Below are 22,363 nucleotides of genomic sequence, written 5' to 3'. Positions count from 1 at the left end.
TACCCACGTGCCCCTAAATATTATTTTAATGGAGCATGTACAGCCCTGTCATTATTGAATTCTTTAAGATGCAGAAGAACATACTACAACAGTAGAATCTAAATAAAAGTGATGTGTACTGAGGGCAGAAATATAACAGTAGTTTGTTTCCACAACAACCAGATCTGTTTAATACTTTGGTTGAGAAAAATCTAAGCAAATAATAACAAGAGCAGTGGGCATTTGTTGAAAAACTACTATGTACCAGGCACTATCTTAAGGACTTTGCCTATACCATATAATCTTTAGATCACCACTAGGAGGTAGAGTAAGTAAGGCCAACCCCATTCTGCAGATCGGGACCTGGGAAGAAAGAGCCTAAGAAATGTAAGCACATGCTGAAAGTGGAGTTCTAGTTGGGATCTGAACAGCACATTTCATTTTCTTGTGGTTCATTTAGTAGTGAAAGGATCTTTGGTCTAATGTTTAAAATGCAGATACCCCAGCCTAAGTAACTTTACAATGCCATTTGTCTGGGGGCATTTATTAAATGGGGCCCATTATGACAGTATTAGATAGATTCAGTTCAATCTAAGTCATTCATCCATTAAGAAATTCCCCATTTCTGAATAGAGCCCTCAGTGTAAAAGCATTTTATTGAATGGAAAGATGTATGTAAAGGAAAGGACTTTCATTAGCCTCAGTAAGGACCAGGCTTTCTTGAAGTTTTTCAAATAAACTCTCACCACCTAATCACTGTAACACTGTGATGTCTACATACACACCTTTGGCTAAACTTCTGTCCCATTGAGTTATTGGGATCCTTATGAGTTCATTTTATTTACTCAGGGGGTTGAACGCCTACTAAGTGCTGAATGAAGCCAATACTATCATTTGAGGAATGCTTGTGGGCTGTCTTTTCTTTTTCAAGTTTGATGAAGTCAGCAGGCTTTTGTGTGAGTGTATGTGAGTACAACAAATTTATTCATAATTGTTTTGCATTCGTAATAGCTTAGATTCCTCAGCCTTTAATTAGGGACTTCTTTCTGAGGATTGATTAAAAATCCCGCTGGCTTTTATTCCAAAAACAATGACATACATATTTGTAGAGAAATTATGTAGGAAACAGTACAGACATGTCAAAAGACTTTATATTTGAGTGCCTGAAAATGCAAGATGATGCAGTTCAAAATGAACAAGAGTCAGCCTCTTTTTAATTTTTGTAACTTCTTTCTTTTCTAACTAACTGAACATTATAAAAAATATATGTGCAAAAAGAGAACAAGAGAAAAAGTGATGCGTAAGCTCCTATTTTCACCTTTTATAATACCTTCCAAGGGACTGCTTAACCAATTACAAAGGCTTGTTTTTCATTATTGGACATTTTGGTCTGGGTGTAACACAAAAGGCAAGTCATTTGGGGTGAAATGTTAGCATGAAAATAAGATTAAAATGTTTCTCATCAGTTGAGTCACTGTGATCTGTGAATGGGAATACAAATGTAGCCTGGCTCAACTTTCCACTCATTACCACATTCTAGTTTCTGATTTTTCTCCAGCATAGTGTACACTAAGCTTGTAATTTGAAGTCAAGCTATACCTAAAATTATACAAATATTTAGAGAGATTTACATTACACAGGAATACTGGAGTAAGACCACTGAGGACATTGGCCACCTTCTTCTTTAATTTGATATTTAACTTTTACTGACTCCATCTCAAAGCTAAGATTTATTAAGCATCTTACCCCGTTTACTTGCTCTCAATTTATTGAATTTAAGGGAAAGCATAATGGCACTCAATTCAATGAGGAGATGAAAATTAACAGCTGTTGTAACTATTGGTAGTCATTGAAATGTTTAGGTGTAGGCATACTTTGTGGGGAACACTTTGCATTTACTTTCAAGGTCAGAACTGAAATAATGGTGAGTCTCTGAACATGTCAGTGAACAGACAGGGCATATGCGCAGACCAAACTCCCTCCTCTGCTTTAAGTTCCTTAATGATCAGCTTGACCCAGTGGAAGAAAAGTTAGCATGGTAGGCAGGTATCCTTGTGCAAGTCAGATTCAGTCTCATATCTTACTTTCCACACTTTTTGAAAGGGGCACCTTCTCTAACTTCCTCAAGTCTCAGTTTCTGAATCTATAAAGTGGGGATAATCTAAGTATCTTTTCCCTTTGGTTATTAGAGGATTAAACAAGATAATCTCAGAAAAGCACACACTGCCTGGTCCATCGTAGACATGCAATAAATATTAGCTACTTCTTTTCATTTTAAGGATTAAAATTCATAAATCATATGGAAACATGATCATTTTCTTATAGTTTAAAAACATTTGTTTCTACACTGTCATTGACTAGTCTGCTGTTGATTTCTACATAAAAGCTTTAACTCAGTAAATTATGTTATAAAAAACTCTGTAACATAACTTGTATTTGTCTTTATTTACATAGCAGAGGATAAACAAAAGTCAATTGGATAATCATAAAAGTGTTAGATTTGAAAAGGGGGAAGAAAGACACTAAGAATATGATCACACGCCAGAAGCTCTAAATATTTCTAGGATCGTCTCTGGCAGCATTATAATTTCATCAGAAATCAGAAAAGAAAGAAGAAACTTCTTAGGAGACAGAAGAACAGAAAGGAGAAGCGCAGTCAGTTAAGTTTCTTCCCATGTGTGTTTTGACGGCTAAATTAAGCCAACTTCTTCGCTTAGTCCCACTAGGGACTTTCATTGTCTATAAAATCTCGCATTACTGAACACGAGTTGTTTTTATTACAAATGTGAACAATTTCAATATAGTAGTTACTGTATCCCCAAATCCATTAATCTCTCCTCCACTCAACTTTGGTTTAAAACGAATTTATTTTTTTAAGGACTGAATATTTAGAGTTTTCCCCTCATCTAGCATTTTTTGAACCATTGCTGAATTTGCCAGGGAATGCTGACCTATAAACTACGAATCTTTTTTATATGATAATTACTCCTCCTGGAAGAATCCAAAACTTGCACATTACATGTTCCCTTTTGCTGGGTATTGGGGTACAGATGTAAATTAAGATTATGTTACCAGTTTGTGCCTTCTAATTGAAAACTGAAGACTGAAGCTTCTCTCTTGCTTTGCACTGAAACAATTCATAACCCAAAAGAGCAAGTGAGGTTCCAATCACATTCTTGAGATCTAATCTAATATTATCCATTTCAACGTAATCAAATTCTTCAATAAGTGGGAAGACTGAAAATCTATTTAGCAATCCTTTGTAGACTTCTAGATTCTAACAAAAGCCACAACTTTTTTCTTAGTAGCCTTACAAAGAACTCTTTAATTATTGACTTCTATAAATTCCCCTTTGTCTACTACTGGCTGGAAGTTACCACAGAGTGTGCTCTGTTTAATTGCTTTTCTTTCATGCCTCAAAGTAAAGATTTATTACCGGTAGAATGAAAGCCTACGGGCACTTTTGCTTTCAAGAATAAATTCCATGATATTTAATTGGTCATATATTTGGAGTACCATTATTACATGGAGTATACTTTGAAATATAATTAATATAATTATAATTATAAAACTAATTTTAAAATACAAATTATTAATTAGGAGAAGGTAGGATATATATATAACTTGTCTATTATCAGTGCCACATATGGAATATAATATATACAAAACATTTTAAGAAAAGACATGATAAAATTCAAGTAGATGACATTCTATTTAATTTCTATCAAGTGTTTCTTGAGAACTTGACCTGTCCATCTGAATTTATTAGATACTGTGATGTGGGGTAGAAGGAGGTAGTTGTAAATGAAGACCATGACCTGGTTTCTATTTTAAGGGATTTATACTCTGGCGAGAGAGGGAAAGTGTAGATATATGGAAGAGCAAGAAAATAATAGATGGCTACAAATAATCAGGCGTTAAGCATTAGAGGTTTAGAAAAAGCGAGATGGAGAAGGTAATATTGACATCCTTCAGTAACAGCTGCTGTTCATTGAATGCTACTGTCAGGGATTTTATATGCATTATTTCTAAAAATAAAAAAAAATAATACTAAGTGATTTGGGCCCAGAATCTCAAACACCTAGAATTGTTTCCCTTTATTAAATTGGAGACTATTCATTCATCCATCCAAGCATCTATCTACATACATCCATTTATCCCTACAAGATAATCCCTAGTTTGCTAATTATGGAGCCTTATAAATTCTGGAGTGTGCTATCATAAAAGTCTTTTCTGTGAAGCAGAAGATGGTGTGTTTCTTAATCAGCATAAAATACAAAACATTAAGATTGACAACTCCTCAATATAATATAAATATTCTTTTTTATGGTGAAAAAATTTATGTTTAGATTTAGCCACTGGACTCAGTTTAGTGATCCCAATTTCATCGGCAACATTCTAAGCACAATAGTCAGGAGCCAGTCAAACATATGCCTTCTTCTCTCCACTGGGCTTGATCACTCAGTTTAGTGATCCCAATTTCATCGGCAACTTTCTAAGCACAATAGTCAGGAGCCAGTCAAACATATGCCTTCTTTTCTCCACTGGGCGCTGACCTTGGCCACGACCATGTCATAGAGCTTCTTCACAGCCTCTTTAATCTAGTACTTGTGGCCTTGACCCCTACAGTGAAGACAAGTGTGCTGTCTTCTATGTTCCTTATGGCTGACCTGGTAGTCAGAGGGAACTTGATGATGGCATAACAGTCAAGCTTGTTTCTCCTTGGGGCGCTCTTTCAAAGATATTTGGGCTACCTGAAGAAATGCAGCGCCTTGGGCCCTCAGAAGGTAGGTGACATGTGGATCTTTGGTGTGTGTGTCTCTGCATGTGTATGGATGCCTTTTAGCACCACTTTCTTGGCCTTCAAAGCTTTTGCTTTGGCTTTGGCTTTGGAAGAAGCAGGGGCTTCCTACTTCGCTTTTGGCACCATCCTCATGAAAGGGTTATAATGTAAACATTCTTAAAAGTCCCTTACCATAACTGAAAACAAGAGAGCCTTCCATAGCTTTTATATTCTCTCTTTCCGAACATCTAATCCATGGTTCTCCAAAGGTAAGTAGAAACAAAAGTACTTTTAAAAAATACATCAAAGCTAAGTATTAAACTAATTAGCATATATCTATCAAGGTCTGAAAGCTTGAATGTTCCCCTATGTACACAAAGACTTCCCTTGTATTGTTACCACAAAAGGAAATGCCACTAAATACTGAAATGTCCCAAAGTAATTCATTTTACCATTCTGGGACTGTTTGCGGGTATATAAAGTGAATGGGTCATACTAGAATAGCGGAGTTAGAACTGTGCTCCTTGAAGTCCCCTTAGGACCTTTGGAGGGTGGGGTGACCTGCTACTCCATGTCCTCTCTCCCATTCAGTTAGCAAGGGTCTGTTTTAATCTTATTTATTTATTTGACATATACTAGAAGATTTCATTTGTACAAAGTGATCTTCAGCTTAAAAAGTCTCAGAACCACCAGGGCATTCTCCAGTTCCATATAGCTGGCTAGTTCTACAGATCTAGAAAGTGCAAGACAGTAATAGTGACTCATAATTAACCTGATGATTCTGTTACATAGAAATGTTCATTAAAATAGTTGGAATTATTTACAAGAATAAAATGCCCTTCAGGCTAATTGGTTCTAATTATGGAATGACTCAAATTAGAGAACATTGCTAATTAGCTGTGAACACATGGTGTTAAAACAAAAGCTTGTGTACACTATTCTTTTTTTGTGGGTAGTGAGAGAAAAGAATGCGATTTCTTTGCCAATTGGAAGTCCCCTAGTCTTAAATTCTATGTTATATGATGAAAAATACATTATCTTAGAATGATTTGTTAAATAACTTATGATTAAAGGGTAGACTTCACATTAGCAATAACAAAAACCTAGTTTAAAAATGCCCAAATCTAACCCAAATGAGAAACTTACATAAATGTCCTGTGTATACTATGTATAATAGTCACATAGTTTGCATGAATTTATATTTGCTTATTTAGAGTTCTGATTTACAGTTTTGATTCTCATTAACAAACCTTTTATGCCATAAACCATTTGATAAGTATTTTACTATTTGCATTTTTAAATGCCTTTAGAAAACAAACTAGCCTAATTCCCAGAGCGTTCTTTTTTTTTTTTTTTTTTTTTAAAGTTTTTTATTTATTTATTCGACAGACAGAGAGACAGCCAGGAGCCTGATGTGGGGCTCGATCCCACAACGCCAGGATCACGCCCTGAGCCGAAGGCAGACGCTTAACCGCTGTGCCACCCAGGCGCCCCCCCAGAGCGTTCTTATTACAATATAGCAGAAGTATACTGCCAAGAACTTTGAATGTGTATTTTATTTCATTTAAAGAGGCTGTTATTTATCCATTTATCCAGCCAGCCAGCCAGTCTCATCCAACCATTCACCCATCTCTCCATCCATTCCCTTACCAAATTTTTCCCCTGGAAAACCCTCTTTTTCCTATAATAACAGCACAGCTTCTCTTGTTTATCCACTTACTGGTGCAGAGTTTCCATTTGGTCCCCTTGATCTGACCATTCTCCCCAGGACTTCAACACCATCCGATGTGATATTAGCTGAGGCATTTACTGCCTTCTCGGCCACGTGCTTGCAGTCAATAATCACTTGGACCAAAGTCTTGCTGACAACAATGTGCATCTGGGTAAAAGTAAAGATGTTGAGATGTTTTAGGAGGTAGGAAGTAGGAAGAACTATCAAACTTCTGTAATTGTATGACTCATCACTAAAAAGCAGGAAAGAGAAGGAATTCTGTCACTAAGCATTTTCCTAGAAGAGACAGGCTCTGCGTTCACCACTCCCATGATTGTCTCCCATTCAGGTTGCACTTCTTTTTTTACTTAATTAATACTTTCTTTAAAACGACTTTGAAAGGAGTCAAAATCCAGCCTTCATCTAAAGCAGCAACATCCTGAAATGCCAGGGTTCGTGCACTGCTTATGTCTTTTTGGAGTGCACATGAAGATGAACATGAAAATATTAAAATGAAAAACGCTAATTGATTTACCAGCAAAAGTTTTCTATGGTACTACCAGTTGTCGGCAAACTATGTTTTGATAATACTTAATTTAAGATGAAGAGAGGAGATCTAGAATCTGAAAGGGATGGAGGAACGCCTTCTGGTGACTCCAGGAGCAAAAGAAATAAAGCTCTTTGGCTTCATGTGTGGTACAGTTTTCTCAAAATGAAATTTCTAGAATCTGCATGTCTATGGTAATATATTCAGGAGTCTATACATTCTTTGTGAGGGTTTGTAAAAATGTGCGTTATCCTGGAGGTGAGAGTCAAAGGTAAGTGTATTCTAAATGAATCCCATTGTAAGCAAGTTCGGCCATGAAATTTCAGTGCTTATAATACATTTCAATTTATGATGGTGTTTGCCTCATGAGTATTTCTTTTTTGTGGAAGGCTACTTTTTTAGTGAGCTTAAAGAGTGGAATTAATAGGCAAATAATGATTTCACATTAAGTGAAAGCCAAAAAGAGTTACAAATAGCTACATAAGGGAAGGTATGCTAGTTCAAAGAAAAAAAAGTACGAGGCAATAATTATGGGAGTTAGAGCAGCTAGTACTGTATTTGTATTGCGAGCAGAGGTCGAGTATCGATGAAACATCATCTTTCATATTAAAATAGTGTTACTTTTAACTTTATTGTTTTTTTAAGATTTATTTATTTTAGAGAAAGAGAGAGTGCATGAGCAGGGGGAGGGGCAGAGGGAGAGAGAGTGGGATAGCAGACTCCCCGCTGAGCAGGGAGCTGGCTGTGGGGCTGGACCTGAGATCATGACCTGAGCTGAAACCAAGAGTCAGATGCTTAACTGAATGAGCCACCCAGGTGCCCCATTAACTTTATTGGTTTTATTCAACCTTTATTTTTGTTTCATAGTTGCATAGGAACTGAAAGCATAAGGATGTATATCAATTTTTATTTAATCTTTTATTTATGTTAAATCATGATAAAAATAATTTAAGTCAACGGTAGAAGCTCTTGAGAAACCTTTTTCCTGCGAAGAGGAGTTAAACCGTTATTCAACTGGAGAAACACCACTGGAGTAAATCCCCACATTACTTCCTTCCTACTAACATCTCTCTTAGGATCATTTAGAAGGATTTAATTTGACTCTTGTATGTTTTTGAAACTTGGAATACTTTCCATTATTACAAATTACAGAAATATTCATGCTGGGTGCTAAACAACCTCCTATATAATATTCATGCTTTAAGAACCATTAACTTGTGGGGAGATTATTCAGTTTTTTTTAAAACAACTTTTGCTTTACAACAGGAGACACTGAAAACTTTTCAAAAATATTTTGCTTCTTTAATTGCATTGAAGGATCTGTTTATGTAATTACCAACTTTTTGAAAGAACTTGAGGCCACACTTCATATCCAAAGTGTAGATATTAAAGCCAATTGAAAAACAAGAAATTAAGGTATTCAATTAAATACAATTCTATGAGCAAATCAAATTTGATCTCAACATATTGAATTTGCATCAAGATTTTCAATTCATAGATCTATTAATGGAGTAGTTGACTACATGATAAGCCTTTTCTTTTTGGTTTGTTTGGCTGTTTGGCTTTATTAACAATACTGAAAAGAGTAGAGGAAGGCTTTTTTTTAAGTAACTTTAAAAAACTGGAGGTTTTCTTTATAAATTTAAAACCAGTTTTTTAATTACCCTGACTTATAAGGTCTTTAAGATCTTCTCATAAGGTGAGTAAAGGTTAACATTCACCTAAGACTCATAAATGATTCTTTGGAATGAGAATTACAAGTTCATGTTATGATGGCAATGTGTTTTTAACACTTATGAAATCTCACATCTGCCTCATAATTTTTCTTGACTACTTTGCAATAGACTCTGCTTAACCAAGAAAGAATTGTTTCAAGACAAGAGGAACTTGGTGAGTAAATGACAATATCTCCACAAAGAGATGCTAAAAGGACTATTTTGAACCATGAACTAATAAATCTCTGAGTGGATCTTGTGGTTTTAAGATAATATACTTCTGGTTGTACAGTCCTATTAAACAACAACAAAATTTTGTATGTAAATTTTCTTGCGCAAAAAGGACTAAGAATCTTGGTATATAGTTGTTCTTATGCAGGTAGGGTATTCAAAACCCCAGAAAGTAACAACCATGTGTAAATTAGATGGACTTGACTATGTTCTAGGTCAGGAGGCAGGAGCAGAGATGAAGACTGCTCTGCAACATCCCTTCCTTCACTCAACACTCGGATGGGAGGGTGAAGAGGCAAGGTTACTTGCAGCACCATGTATAAATGCTCTGCTCTACCTGCAGCCTTGGCAGGTTGCATCCTTAACAGCCCAGAGATCAACAGGATCATTTGCAAAACACAAAGGAAATAAGAAGAAATGTTGGAAGAAAGCATGGCTACTTGAGTGATCACAAAAATTGTTTCAGAGATTATGAAGTCATAAGGAACAGAGTTCTATCACATAAAAACCACAGTCAGATTTTACAAAATTCCTCCTCAGAATAACTTTTATAATGGTAGTGATGGGTTGTCTGTATATATATAAATATATCAGTACAAACTATCTTCTACAAACTAACATGAATTGGCTGATTGTGCTTTCATGTGCAGTGGTGGCTGGGTAGACCAGCAATCCTTTCCACATCACACATAATGTAGCCAATTAACAACTGTCCTCTTAGTAATGCAGTATCATCTATTACACTGTTACTCAAAGTGTGAACCTGGACCACTTCTATCAACATCTCTTAGGATACCTGGTAAAAATGCACACTTCACTGTTGCATTTAGAACTACCAAATTGGAAGAAGCCCACACATAATTCTTACTCCAATTGAAATATGAAATCCAAAGCTCTATGGGATTTATTTTACACTTCTCTGTTGCTTGGCCCATAGCAAATAGAATAAAGAATGTATGTCTCTGTTGCTTTGCATATAGCAAATAGAGTAAAGAATATATGTAGATAAGGCATTACTCACCTTGTGAAAGCTACCATGGAAAATTTTCCTAATTTCTGGTCCTTCAAAAGTAACCGTTTGAAAATCCCCACTGTAGTCATAGTTGAAATATGTTAAAGTTTTACCACCATCTAATCAAAGAAAAATAGAAACAGTTTAGTATTATAATGGGTAAATAATCTTTATGAAATTCAATTGAAGACAGAATAATGCATCCTTTGTTTTGAGGCTGTGTTTAGAACAAAATGATGAGTAAGTAAGGAAATGATCTATAGTCCTTGGGTTGCCCCAGGCTTTCAGCTGGCCAATTAACTGACTTAACCATGTAGTGATGATAGTGAAGTAAGGACCCCTACATATACTCTTCCTCTGTACTTGCTTGCCTATACTCTCATCCCCAACGCCCTCCTTGGAGATGGTTGTCTAAAGTTGGGAGTAAAAGCAGAAAAAAAAAAAAGGGAGAATAAAGTTAATCATATCTTAAGACCTAGAAACCAAACCTTTGCTTTTTTAACCCCCTGGAGCAACCAGCTTTTCCAGGACATGCAATTATACCACCCCCAAAGTGATATTCCAATACGTCTTTTATTATAAACAAACTAAATCCACAAACAAACTAAATCTTCCTAATCTTCAGGACAAGGAATTACAAAAAAGAAAAAAAGGAATATTTTTTCACTAACTAATTCCTAGGTTACAATTTAATTATTCACTGTGATTTCAAAGGGAATAAGTTAGTCCTTTTTTAAAAAAAGATTTTATTTATTTATTCATTTTAGAGAGAGAGAGAGAGAGAACGCGTGAGAGTGTGATGGGGGGAGGGGCAGAGGGAGAGACAAAGAAGCAGACTCCTTGCTGAGCATGGAGCCTGATGTGGGGCTCCATCCCAGGACCCCGAGATCATGACCTAAGCCAAAACCAAGAGTCAGATGCTTAACCAACTGAGCCACCCAGGTGCTCTGGGAACAAGCTAGTCTTAATCATTTTCTTTGTTTTCAAGTCCCATGTGAATATAGAGTTAATTATTTATACCCTTTTAATCTACAGCTTTCCCTTAGTTTCAGTATGTATACAAAACGCTTTCACGATATCATATTTAGTTATTGTTTCATTTCCATGTATTGAAAAGTCCTTTTACAAATACTAGTTGGAGATAAGCTTAAACTCATTCCTTATCCAAATATGTGAGTTAGCACCTAACAAAAGCCACCAGATTTTGGTTCCTAGCTTGATTGGAATCCTAAACAAAGAAGATATATAGAAAAGTTAGTGACATTAACTGAAAACTTGATGATCCTCTTAAATGATCATCATATGTGACATCCAAGAGCATGTGATTGAGAAGCTTCCTTCACTGGTTCCCTCATCTTTCCAACCTCCAAACAATGGAATGTCCTCCTCGGACCTATTTTCTTCTCTTTCCAGATTCAATCCCTAGATGATCTCACACAGTATCATGGCTTATATACCACACATATACAACTTGCAAATTTATATCCCCATCCCAGAATTCTTCCCAAAATATGCTGCTGCAAATCTGGCATTTTTTCTGGGATATGAAATAGGCATTGTGATATTGCAATTTATAAGAAATATATATTTGGTCATTCAAATATATATGAAACATATGTATTTGGTCCTGGTCCATGGTTCCTGGCTCACAGCTCCAAAAACCTTTGGAATTTTCTGTGATAAGAGCTATAAAGATGTTTTTTTGTTATGTTAATAAGGTAACTTTCAGAAAGCTCTTATGTAACCTAAGGATGGAGGGCTGGTTGCCAAGGGAACCAACCCTGTGATTAGGGGGTTGGAACTTTCAATCCCACTTCTTCCCCCCACCTCTAGGGAGTGGAGAGTAGCTAGAGATTGAGTTCAGTTGCCAATGGCCAATAATTTAATGAATCATGCCTATTTAATGAAGCCTCAATAAAAAGTCAAAGGATGGGGTTCAGAGAGCTTTTGGGTTGCTGAATACATGGAGAAAAGGGAGGGTGGCTTGCCTGGAGAGGCATGGACCCTCTATGCCTCTTCCCACATACCTTGCCTTATGCATCTCTTCTAGCTGGTGACTCCTGTTATATCCTTTTATAATAAAGCAGTAATCTAGTGAGCAAAATGTTTCTCTAAGTTCTGTGAGCCAACTCTCTCCCCTCCTCATATTCCCCAACACACACGTTGGAATTGGGTCAAGGACCTCAAAAGACAAATCTTATACTTATCATATCCATGTGCAAAAAATGATTCTGGTTCCTGCCCTCCCAGTGACCCTCCAGACTCCTCCTGTCATCAACTTTGCTCTTCCTGAAATCTTTACTACCCCAGTAATTGTCTCTTTCTGCCTTGCCCACTGTGGAATCCCAGGTCCTAGTGCTGGCACACAGTAGAAACTCAGCAAATATGTGCTGAAGAATGAGTGGAAGAATGAATGAAACAACTGTTACATCATTTATTGCTAGTATTTACTCATGGCTTAAGATAAATGAGTTACTCTACAATATATAGTTGACCCTTGAACAATGCGGGGATTAAGGGCACCAACACCCCAAGTAGTTGAAAATCCACATGTAACTTCTGACTCCCAAAATCTTTATTAATAACCTATTGTTGACCAGAAGCCTTACTTATAACATAAGCAGTTGATCAACATATATTCTGTATATTGTATATATTATGTATTATATTCCTACAATAAAGTAGGCTAGAGAAAATAAAATGTTATTAAGAAAATTATAAGGAAAATACATTTACAATATTTTACCACATTTATCAAAAAAATATCCTTGTAGAAGTGGACTCATGCATATCAAACCCATGCTGTTCAAGGGTCTAGTGTACACAAGCCAGGCAAGATGGCATCCGTACATATACTTACTCATACATGTGTGTGCAAATATATAAGTAAATATACTTACTATCTAAAATGACTCCAACTAATGGGTCAGAATTTTTATTTAAAATCTCCCAAAGAGCAAATGGCTCCTCTGGAGTGTCAGGAAGAATCCGGAATAGAAAACTCATTGTGTAGTCAGAGGGCAATCCTTCTGGATGCAAATATCTGAAAAATGGAAAAAAAATGGAACGAAAATAATATTTCATTGCATCCCTTTCAAAACGTTATTTATCTCATTATAAAAGCAAATACACTTTAATTACAAAATTTGAAAAACAGAAAAAAAAAAAATAACAGGACTATCCCATCCAGAGGTGACCACTGTTTTGATGTGGTACATTTCCCTCCAGTTTTTAAAGAATGTCTGTAAGTATTTCTCCAATTTATATAATGCTGCCCCTTTTCTTAGCACTATTTACTACACAGTTTATATTTCCTCAAATATTTTTTAAAAGTATGATATTTAATGTTTGCATGATCTTTTCTTATCTGGCTACTGCATAGTTTGTCTAACCAGTCACTTCTTCTCAAACATTTAAGCCATTTCACAAGTTTTGGTATCATAAATAATGTTTCTCTAAAGTCTTTTTATAAAACTTAAGACATTGTCACTTTCTACTATAGGTTGTAGTTAGTTGCATTCCTGTCCATGCTTCATGCTGGGATGCACCATCTAGACCTTCAAGAGTTAAGAATATATTACTCCTGCTGCTGGGAGTGAGGTCTGTAGACAGCTCACAAATCCCAACTCCCTTCAGAGACCACCTCAGCAGAAGGAAGGGCTCTCCCAAAGTCATGCCAACTTTTTTATGGCACCCGTTTTCAATGACTGGTCTTTGAGGGCATATGAGGACAGAGCCTCTCATTCCAGTGGAGGTAGCACCATTTTCAGAACTCCTGTATGTGGGCCACCTGAGACTTTCAGTGAGATTGTCTCATGGCTTGATTCTTCTCTTTCATCTCATCTCAACTCCTTCTGTTCCCTTCCATGAGAGCACATCCACATCGGTTTCCTTGAACACTCATCTCCACCTCCGGATCTGCCTCTGGGGAACCGAGCCTGCTATACCAACTTATCTCTCTCTAACAATTAAGTGGATCACTTATGTACTTTTAAATTGTTCCCCGAAGCAACAAATATAGTCCTTTACATATATAGGAGCCCTATAATAGTTATTAAGTGGATAAATTTGTGAACATGGCAATTTAGTATGAATTTGAAAATGAAAGTTTGATTTGCATAGATAAAAATATTTCATTCATTTTGTTTATATATTAGTTCATTCATTCATTTGTTCATTCAACAAATATTTATTGTGTGCCTACTATGTGCCAGACATTGTACCAGGCACTTAAGATACATCAATGAATAAAACCAACAATGTTCCTATCCTTGTAGAAGCACTTAAATTCTAGCAGGGTGAATTATATAGTGTATTAGAAGGTAAACATGCCATAAAAAAAACCCACAAGAAAAATAGAGCAGTTTAATGGGGATTGGGAATGCTAGAATGTATTGTTTTGCAGTGTTAATTGAAGTCATCACCACTGGCTTCACTTAAGTCTCCTTGAGAAGGTTACATTTGAGCAAAGGTTCATTGAGAAGGTTACATTCGAAGAAAACCTCAAAAGAGACAAAGCCATCCAGCTCGTACAAAGACACCAAAATGGAGTGCGCCTGGTATGTCTGGAGAATGGACTGAAGGAGACAAAAGATGAAGTCAAAGGGGTAATAGGTACCCAGATAATGTAGAGCCTATGGGCCATTCAAGAGTTTTGACTTTTAATGCAAGGGGAATGGAGAATCATTGTCAGATTTTGGAGTGACATGATTTACATTTTAAAAGAATCATCTAACTGTAACTTGGAGAATAGACTCTGGGAAGGCAAGGGTCTGAGCAGGAAAACCAATTAGAAGCCTGCTGCAATGAGCTTGGGAAGAGATGACAGCGCCCCATATGGGGTTAAGGCAGTGGAGATGGTGAGAAGGCACAGACAACTGTACTCCTTGGTAGAATGGATGTGGGACATGAAAGAAAGAACCCAATTTTTTTGCCTGAGAAACTAGTTAGATGTAGTTGTCAGTAAGATGGAAAAGGTTGTAAGTGAAGCTGGTTCTGGAGCGAAGGTCAGCATGGTCTTGAACATGCAAAGTTTCAAATGCCCATTTAGATATCCAAGCAAGATGTCTAGTATGCAATTAGATATGCTAGTCTAAATATGGGGAAATGGGTCTGGACTGGAAATATAAATTTAGGAGTCATTGGCTTATAGACAATGCTGAATACTATTCAAATGATCACCAAGGAGTAGATATAGACAGGGAAGACAAGAATATCAAGGCTCCAGGCCTAATCCCTTTTGCATGAAGAAGTAGAGATGAGAAGAAGAGGGAACACTGAAAAGGAACAGCTGGTAATGTAGGCAGACGCTCAAAAGAGTGTGTGTCCCAGAAGCCCAGTGAGGAGAGTGAATCCAGGAGGAGGAAGTGAGCAACTGCATTACGATGAGTGCTGGGAGCCAGTGAATGGATTTTGCAAGGTGGACAGCGTTGTTCACTGGATAAGCCATTTCAGTGGGGTAGGGAGGATTTTCCCTTTGGCAATTCTCATTTTTGGCTAGGACTCAATGGAGGGTTTTTCAACTAGAAGTCCTAGCAACAGCAATCAGACAACAAAAAGAAATAAAAAGTACTCAAATTGGCAAAGAAGAAGTCAAATTCTCTCTCTTCGCAGATGACATGATACTTTATGTGGAAAACCCAAAAGACTCCACCTCCAAATTCCTAGAATTCATACAGCAATTCAGTAATGTGGCAGGATACAAAGTCAATGCACAGAAATCAGTTGCATTTCTATACACTAATAATGAGACTGAAGAAAGAGAAATTAGGGAATTGATTCAATTTCACCAAAAACCGTAAGATATCTAGGAATAAACCTAACCAAAGGGGTAAAGGATCTATATTCTAGAAACTACAGAACACTGATGAAAGACATTGAAGAAGACACAAAAAGATGGAAAAACATTCCAGACTCATGGATCAGAAGAATAAACATAGTTAAAATGTCTATGCTACCCAGAGCAATCTATACTTTCAACGCCATCTTGATCAAAATACCAATGCCATTTTTCAAAGTGCTGGAACAAACGATCGAACTCCCATCTTAATATTCATCCCTAGACTGTGTAAAAAGAAAACCTGCTAAAAGATAACACCAGATATTGGCTTTACCTAAAAGCACATACATACTATAAGTCAAAGGCATTTATAATAATTTTCTAGGAAATGAAGCTACACTTATAATGGCAAATACTTTACATTATTAATAGAGGTCTACTTATTTCAAATACTATCCTCCCAAATGAAGCACAATAAAATAATTTGGATAGTACTATAATAGGCTAGAATTTAATAAATAATATTTTGAAGAAGCTAGCAAAGCAACTTGTGTGCACATTAGATAGATGAGTTTAATACTCTAATACAATCTCTCCCATTGGTCCGTGCACATGTGCGTACTACATCAACATCTGGATACTGAAAATGTTTCATGTTGGAATGTAAAATAACATAACATCTTGAGAGATGATCCCTTGAACCAGGAATTTGCTGTAAGCGGGCCCAAGAATCCCATGTGCATTACGAACTATAAAGCAAGTAGATAATGTGCTTTGTACATACACCCAATAGTACTCTTCCACTACATGGAGTTCCTGTTGTGACTTCTCGAAGATTAAAAATGAGCTGAGCTGATGGCATGAAATGGTTCAGGGTGTGGGCTCCGGGGCCTGATTGCCAGATGCAAATCTCAGCATTTTCACTAAACGAACCATGTGATCTCACTCAAGTCATTTAGCTTCTTTGTGCTTTAGTTTCATTATTTCTAGAACTGAGATAATAAGTGGATCTAATGCATAGAGCTGTTTGGAGCTTTGAGTGAGTTAATGTACATAAGCACTTAGAACAATGCCTGGTGTATAGTAGCACTGGGTAAGGATCAACTATCCTTATATATTTTCTCAGACTAACAGATATTAAAGTTCAACCAGCATTATGTGTGAGTCTGATGTTTTTAAACAAAGAAATCTAATCATTTGCTCTTATCATCATGGAAAATCCTACTGGGAACTATTATAGTGTATTTCAAGTTGACATCATTTTCACATTGAGATACAATAACAAACGACTGGCTTTAATGTCTTGCAAGGGAAACATACTTGGTTGGCTGGGAAACCAGGGCATCTTTATGAATTCGGTAACAGGGATACACATTGAAGGTACCAGGCTCCATGGAAACCCCTTCCACAGATGAAAAATCCTTTTCAACCAAACCAAACATTTCCATCATCTTAAATCCTAAAAAGAGAGAGAGACAGAGAGAGAAAACAGGCATTTTAGGATTTTAAATTTCAAAATTAGTCTTTGAAAGATAAAAAAAAAAAAAAAAAAAACGCGGACTGTTTTGTATTTCCCAAATGTATCTGGAAAAATGGAGGTAACGCATACCTGCAAGATCGACGCCATCCTTGTACACCAGCGGGCAAGCTAGGAAACAAAACAAACAATATAAAACCCTAATTCAGAGATTTTCCAAACATATTCTTTCCCTGTCCTGAAAACAGGAAGCTAACATAATCTTTGCGGAAGTCAGTTGTGAAGGGAATCCAAACCAGATGTAGCTATGGTTTTCTGTGGATTCCTGAAGACTGAAATGCTCTCCCTTGGCCTATTACAACTGAAAGGACATGGCTTCCTTCTCTTCTCGTGGGTCTATTAAAATCTATGGTGGTCTCTCGAGAGCATGTGTTGGGCGAAGTCTCACTGCTAATGTGTTACCCTGATGAGCAGTCTTATGCTACAGCTGTTTAGGCGAGTTGCTTTCAGACATAGACTCTCATCTCATTAGGGAAAGTTTTTATCCACCTAAAACCCTAAACGGGGGAGAGCGGAGGTTTATTTCCAAAGGCTCAAAACCACACAACTTAATGTCTGCATAATAAACAGCTCTGCAAGTCCATCTTATTTTCTCAGATCAAGATGGGACTCATTATTTAACTGGTATGAAATAGTTCAGCCATTAAGCAACATGAGTTAAGTACAAATTCCAAAGAACTAACTTGCTGATGCGGTTTCGCAGACAAAAGTAATCAACTCATCTTCAATTTTCTTAAAGGCGTCAAAGTCATCCACAAAGAAGACGTGCCGAGAACTGGGCTTGCTGCCAATGCTAACCAGCTCTGAGTAATCTGCATCAGCCACACCAATGGCAAAGATGCTGTAGCCTGTGGCAGGAGGGGAAGAGATTTCTGATTATTTTAAACTGCACAAAATACAAATAATGCAATGTAAGACATGTCCCAGTGTTTAACGTGTGTTTATGAAGGAGGCCTGGTGGGGGTGGATAATTCATTTTTTACAGTCCACCAGAATTCTACACAGGCACATGCCACTATATGATAATTATTCCATCATCCCCTAAGCAATTTTCCATCTTAAAGAAAACTCAAGGCGGCCAATGCCCCTATTAGTGCTTGAGACGAAATAGCTGCCGTCGGAGGAACATCTTTGTGCTATATACGTCTAATAATTATTTTAAGGTTTATGGGGTGAAATGTAGTTGAGACAGAGAAACGTTATCTTGGGTGTTTTTTTTTTTACATGTAAACCCTGAGATATTAATAGGCTGGCAGCTTGAGGGGGGTCATGGTTCCATGCTTGGCAAATAAATATTAAACGAGTGTTTGCCAGGCATGTCTGAAAAAATGTAATCTTCACGATAATCCTGTGAGAATCTCCATTTTATAGACGAGGAGGCTGAGGAGCTTTTGTGTTCCCTCCCTGGCCCTTCATAATGATCCTTTTCAGAGGATTGCACGTAGTTGCTACAATTTCTTACACAGGGCGCCCTATATGTAACGAAAGTGTTAGAGAAAATACGGCAAAATATTAAATTTGTAACTTGGAACTTTTTTTAAAATCACATTGTCTAGTTAATATTAAGATTTAAATTAAATATTAAGAAAGACTTAGAACACTTAGGTCATTCCAATGTGGCCTATAAATTTGTATTCAGAAACAATGGCAACATTACTATCCATGGCTTACTATTTGATTGCATCTGTGTGAAACTTACCATTTGATTGCATCTCCCCGGAGATTTTGTTCACATCATCTTGTGACCTGCCATCAGTTATAACCACGATGACCTTTGGGATGCCTCTTCTGGTCCCTGACTCTGCAGTGAACAAACTATCTCGGACATGCTTGATTGCTTTTCCTGAAACAAAGGAAGGCCAACTGTTCAATTTCATTCCTCCCCTTGTTTGTTTCACTGGGGAGGGAAGGGTGAAAGTTCTTAGGTCAATGAAAACCTTTTCAAAAAATCTATATTCCTATGCCTCCAAAAAAGGCATTTCAGTAATTACTAATGATTAATTACTACAGTTCTTTGCTGAGTTTTGTTCTTGCTGTTGTTCTTACCTGTTTTTGTATTTCCTCCTTTGTATGAAATATGTTTAATTGCATCAAGAAGAGTCTCTTTGGTGTTGTAGGCATTTAGTTTAAATTCTGTTCTGGGGTCATCAGTGAACTGAACCATTGCAACCTGGAGAGAGAGAATGTATTTGTTTTCATGTATAGAAAGACTTCCTCCAGAGAGCACACACAATGGCATGATTACACCTACAATTTTAATTTCTTTTTTAACCGAAACCACAGCTTAAAATTTCACACAAGTTGCATACCAAACCTGACAACACATTAAACAGCATTTTTTATTCCCTAAGTATTTTTCAGGAAGCAGTTTATTTTTAAAATTTTCTCTCAGTCTCATAATAATCGCTTTCAAAAAGTATGTAGGCCTTTTGCTACCTTGTTTGACAGATGGAAAAAAAAAAGGCAGCCTTGTAATTTGACAAAGGTCAGAGAATTGGAGGTGGTTTCTTTACAAGGATGTCCTCATGAAACAAACCTGTTGAGAAATTACTACTCTTCCATCCTTCTAACACATGAGAAGACATAGGCACTCAAAGTCACGTGCCTTGCACAAAATCCCAAGAGCGGCCACTGGCAGAACCCACAGCTGAAGCCAAGTAAATCCTACTTCAAAATCTATGTTCTTTATTTTTAAGATTTTATTTATTTATTTATTTATTTAGAGACTGAGCGAGGGGAGAGGCAGAGGGAGAAAGAGTCTCAAGCAGACTCCCCACTGAGCACGGAGCCCACACAAAGCTCCATCTCAAGACCCTGAGACCAGGACCTGAGCTGAAATCAAGAGTCAGACACTCAACCGACTGAGCCACCCAGGCACCCCCAAAATCTGTGTTTTTAACCACTACAATAAAATCCATCCTGGCTTCATTTCCTATAGTTTGCTTTTCTTCCAGTAGAATTTAGGGGCCATCTTTAATTTATTGGGTTTTTTGGTTTCACTTTCAGAACAATCATAGGAGGGAATAAATAAAGTATCTTCAAAGTGCTTTCTTTGATTGTGTGAGCCTTCAGCTGCTACCAGCTTATCAAGGGCCACTGCTGTACATGTCACCATCTCTAGGGAACCACATCTGACCCCTCTATCCAAAACAAATTTCTCCTCTTCCCCCGAAATGCCTCAGCACTTTCTCTATTTTTCTCCTACAGTTCCCCTTACATCCAAATTTTCTCAGCCATTTCTCCATGATACATTCCGAAACTGTTCCTACCCATGCATCTCCTTGCTACACCCACACCCAGGCCTCCAACTCATCTCTGCATTAGACTATGGTCTCTCTGCATCCACTCTTACCCGTGTTACTATTCACGCTCCACAAAGCAGTCAGAATGACCTTTTAAAAAAAAAATCAGATCTTCTCTCCTTAAAACTTTCCAGTGGTGGGGGTGCCTGGGTGGCTCAGTCGGTTGAGCATCTGACTCTTGGTTTCGGCTCAGGTCATGATGTCAGGGTTGTTCTATCAAGCCCTGTGTGGGCTCTGCGCTCAGCAGGGAGTCTACTTGGGAGTCTCTCCATCTGCCCCTCCCCCCATCTCATGTGCATGCACTCTCTCTCTCTCTCAAATAAATAAATCTTATAAACAAAACTTTCCAGTGGCTTCCCACTGCATTTATGATAACATTAACTCCTTCAGTGGTTCACAAGAGTCAAGATGATCTGGCTTTCTCTTTTTCTTCCACATCTTTTCCTACACCCCACCCCACCCCACCACGCTCATTCACTATGTTCTAGCCACAAGGTTTAGCATCTGAAGACTCAAAACTCATTTTCAGCTTGGTCTCTTTGCACTTGCGATCTTCCCTTCCTGAAAATTCTACTCGCAGCATTCTCCACATCATTCACATCTCAGTTCAAAGGCCACCTTCTCAAAGGGGTCTTTGCTGACCACACAATTTAAAATAACCCCCACACACAATTTAAAATAACCTTCAGTGAATTTAAAATCACATAACTGTTTTCTTAGTTTGCATCCCTACCTTGTGAATTTATTTGATGTCTATTTTACATCTGTCTCTCATCCTCATCCTCTCCCAACCTTTAAAATTCTGAGCACTCTGAAACTGGGGACATTGTTATAAGCATTATGACAGTACTCTACCTGACCAGAATAAATTCTCAATAAATATTTATTTGACTGAATGGATAAATTAGATTTATGTTTTATGTGCTACTTGATCTATAAGAATTTATGGGCATAATCTTTCTCTTTTAAGATTTTAATGTCCTTGAGGACAAGGAAAATATTGGGTGTATCCTTAAAGGAGTTACTCTGCTGTTGTACATAAAAGAAACATCTACTCATGTGGCCATTCTAATTTTTCTTAGTTTGCTGAACTCAATAGCTTTCAAGGATCGGCATCTTCTCAAACTCTATCAGGCATCAGTAAGCTGTTTCCAAACCCAGACTTGTCTATTCTCTCATTTAGGGTCATATCTGATCACTGTATTACCCATATCAACTGACAAGTAGCCATAACAATAGCTTGGGATAATTTTTTTTAAGATTTTATTTATTTCTTTGAAAGAGAGAGAATGAGAGAGAGCAAGCATGAGGGGGAGAGGGCCAAAGGGAGAAACAGACTCCCCGCTGAGCAGGGAGCATGATGTGGGACTCCAAGATCATGACCTGAGCCGAAGGCAGATGCTTAACCAACTGAGACACCCAGGCGCCCACTTGGGATAATTTTTTAATACATAGAATGAATTAAAGAGTGTTCAGTTAGCCTTACTTGAGTTCCATCTGTGCCGATCTTATTCAGAGCGCCAACAGTGCTATAGAGAAAGTTAATGATCTTATTGAAATTTTCATCTCCAATACTCCAGGATCCATCCACCATAAACACCAGGTCAGCCTTGGCAGCTCTGCATACTGAAGACCAGGAATGATTTTGAGTTAGCGATAAGGGGAAAAGAAAGTAGTTATTACAACCAGCAAAGCAGATGATGGTTTCTTTCTGGTAACTACAGCTCCTTCCCAAAGGAAAGGTATAAATCACATTCCAAGCTCTTG

At 37.3% G+C, this 22,363-nt stretch overlaps 1 protein-coding gene across 3 annotated transcripts in view; it reads right to left on the bottom strand.

Moving 5' to 3' along the window:
* Positions 1 to 22,363, bottom strand: part of COL14A1 (collagen type XIV alpha 1 chain) — a 207,997-nt gene that overhangs the window by 68,848 nt on the left and 116,786 nt on the right. For all 3 annotated transcript variants that reach the window (XM_040625803.1, XM_008689298.2, XM_040625802.1), the window contains exons 26-34: positions 22,083 to 22,222; positions 19,341 to 19,464; positions 18,994 to 19,137; positions 17,978 to 18,142; positions 17,367 to 17,405; positions 17,078 to 17,216; positions 12,879 to 13,021; positions 9,988 to 10,097; positions 6,483 to 6,641 (exon numbers count right to left, since the gene is read on the bottom strand). In XM_040625803.1, the coding sequence (XP_040481737.1) occupies positions 6,483 to 6,641; positions 9,988 to 10,097; positions 12,879 to 13,021; positions 17,078 to 17,216; positions 17,367 to 17,405; positions 17,978 to 18,142; positions 18,994 to 19,137; positions 19,341 to 19,464; positions 22,083 to 22,222 (1,163 nt within the window). The remainder of the gene's footprint in view (positions 1 to 6,482; positions 6,642 to 9,987; positions 10,098 to 12,878; positions 13,022 to 17,077; positions 17,217 to 17,366; positions 17,406 to 17,977; positions 18,143 to 18,993; positions 19,138 to 19,340; positions 19,465 to 22,082; positions 22,223 to 22,363) is intronic.

This window comes from Ursus maritimus, unplaced genomic scaffold, assembly GCF_017311325.1.
Source record: "Ursus maritimus isolate PB19 unplaced genomic scaffold, ASM1731132v1 scaffold_9, whole genome shotgun sequence".
Taxonomy (NCBI): Eukaryota; Metazoa; Chordata; class Mammalia; order Carnivora; family Ursidae; genus Ursus; species Ursus maritimus.
This window is presented reverse-complemented; position numbering and strand designations above follow the sequence as displayed.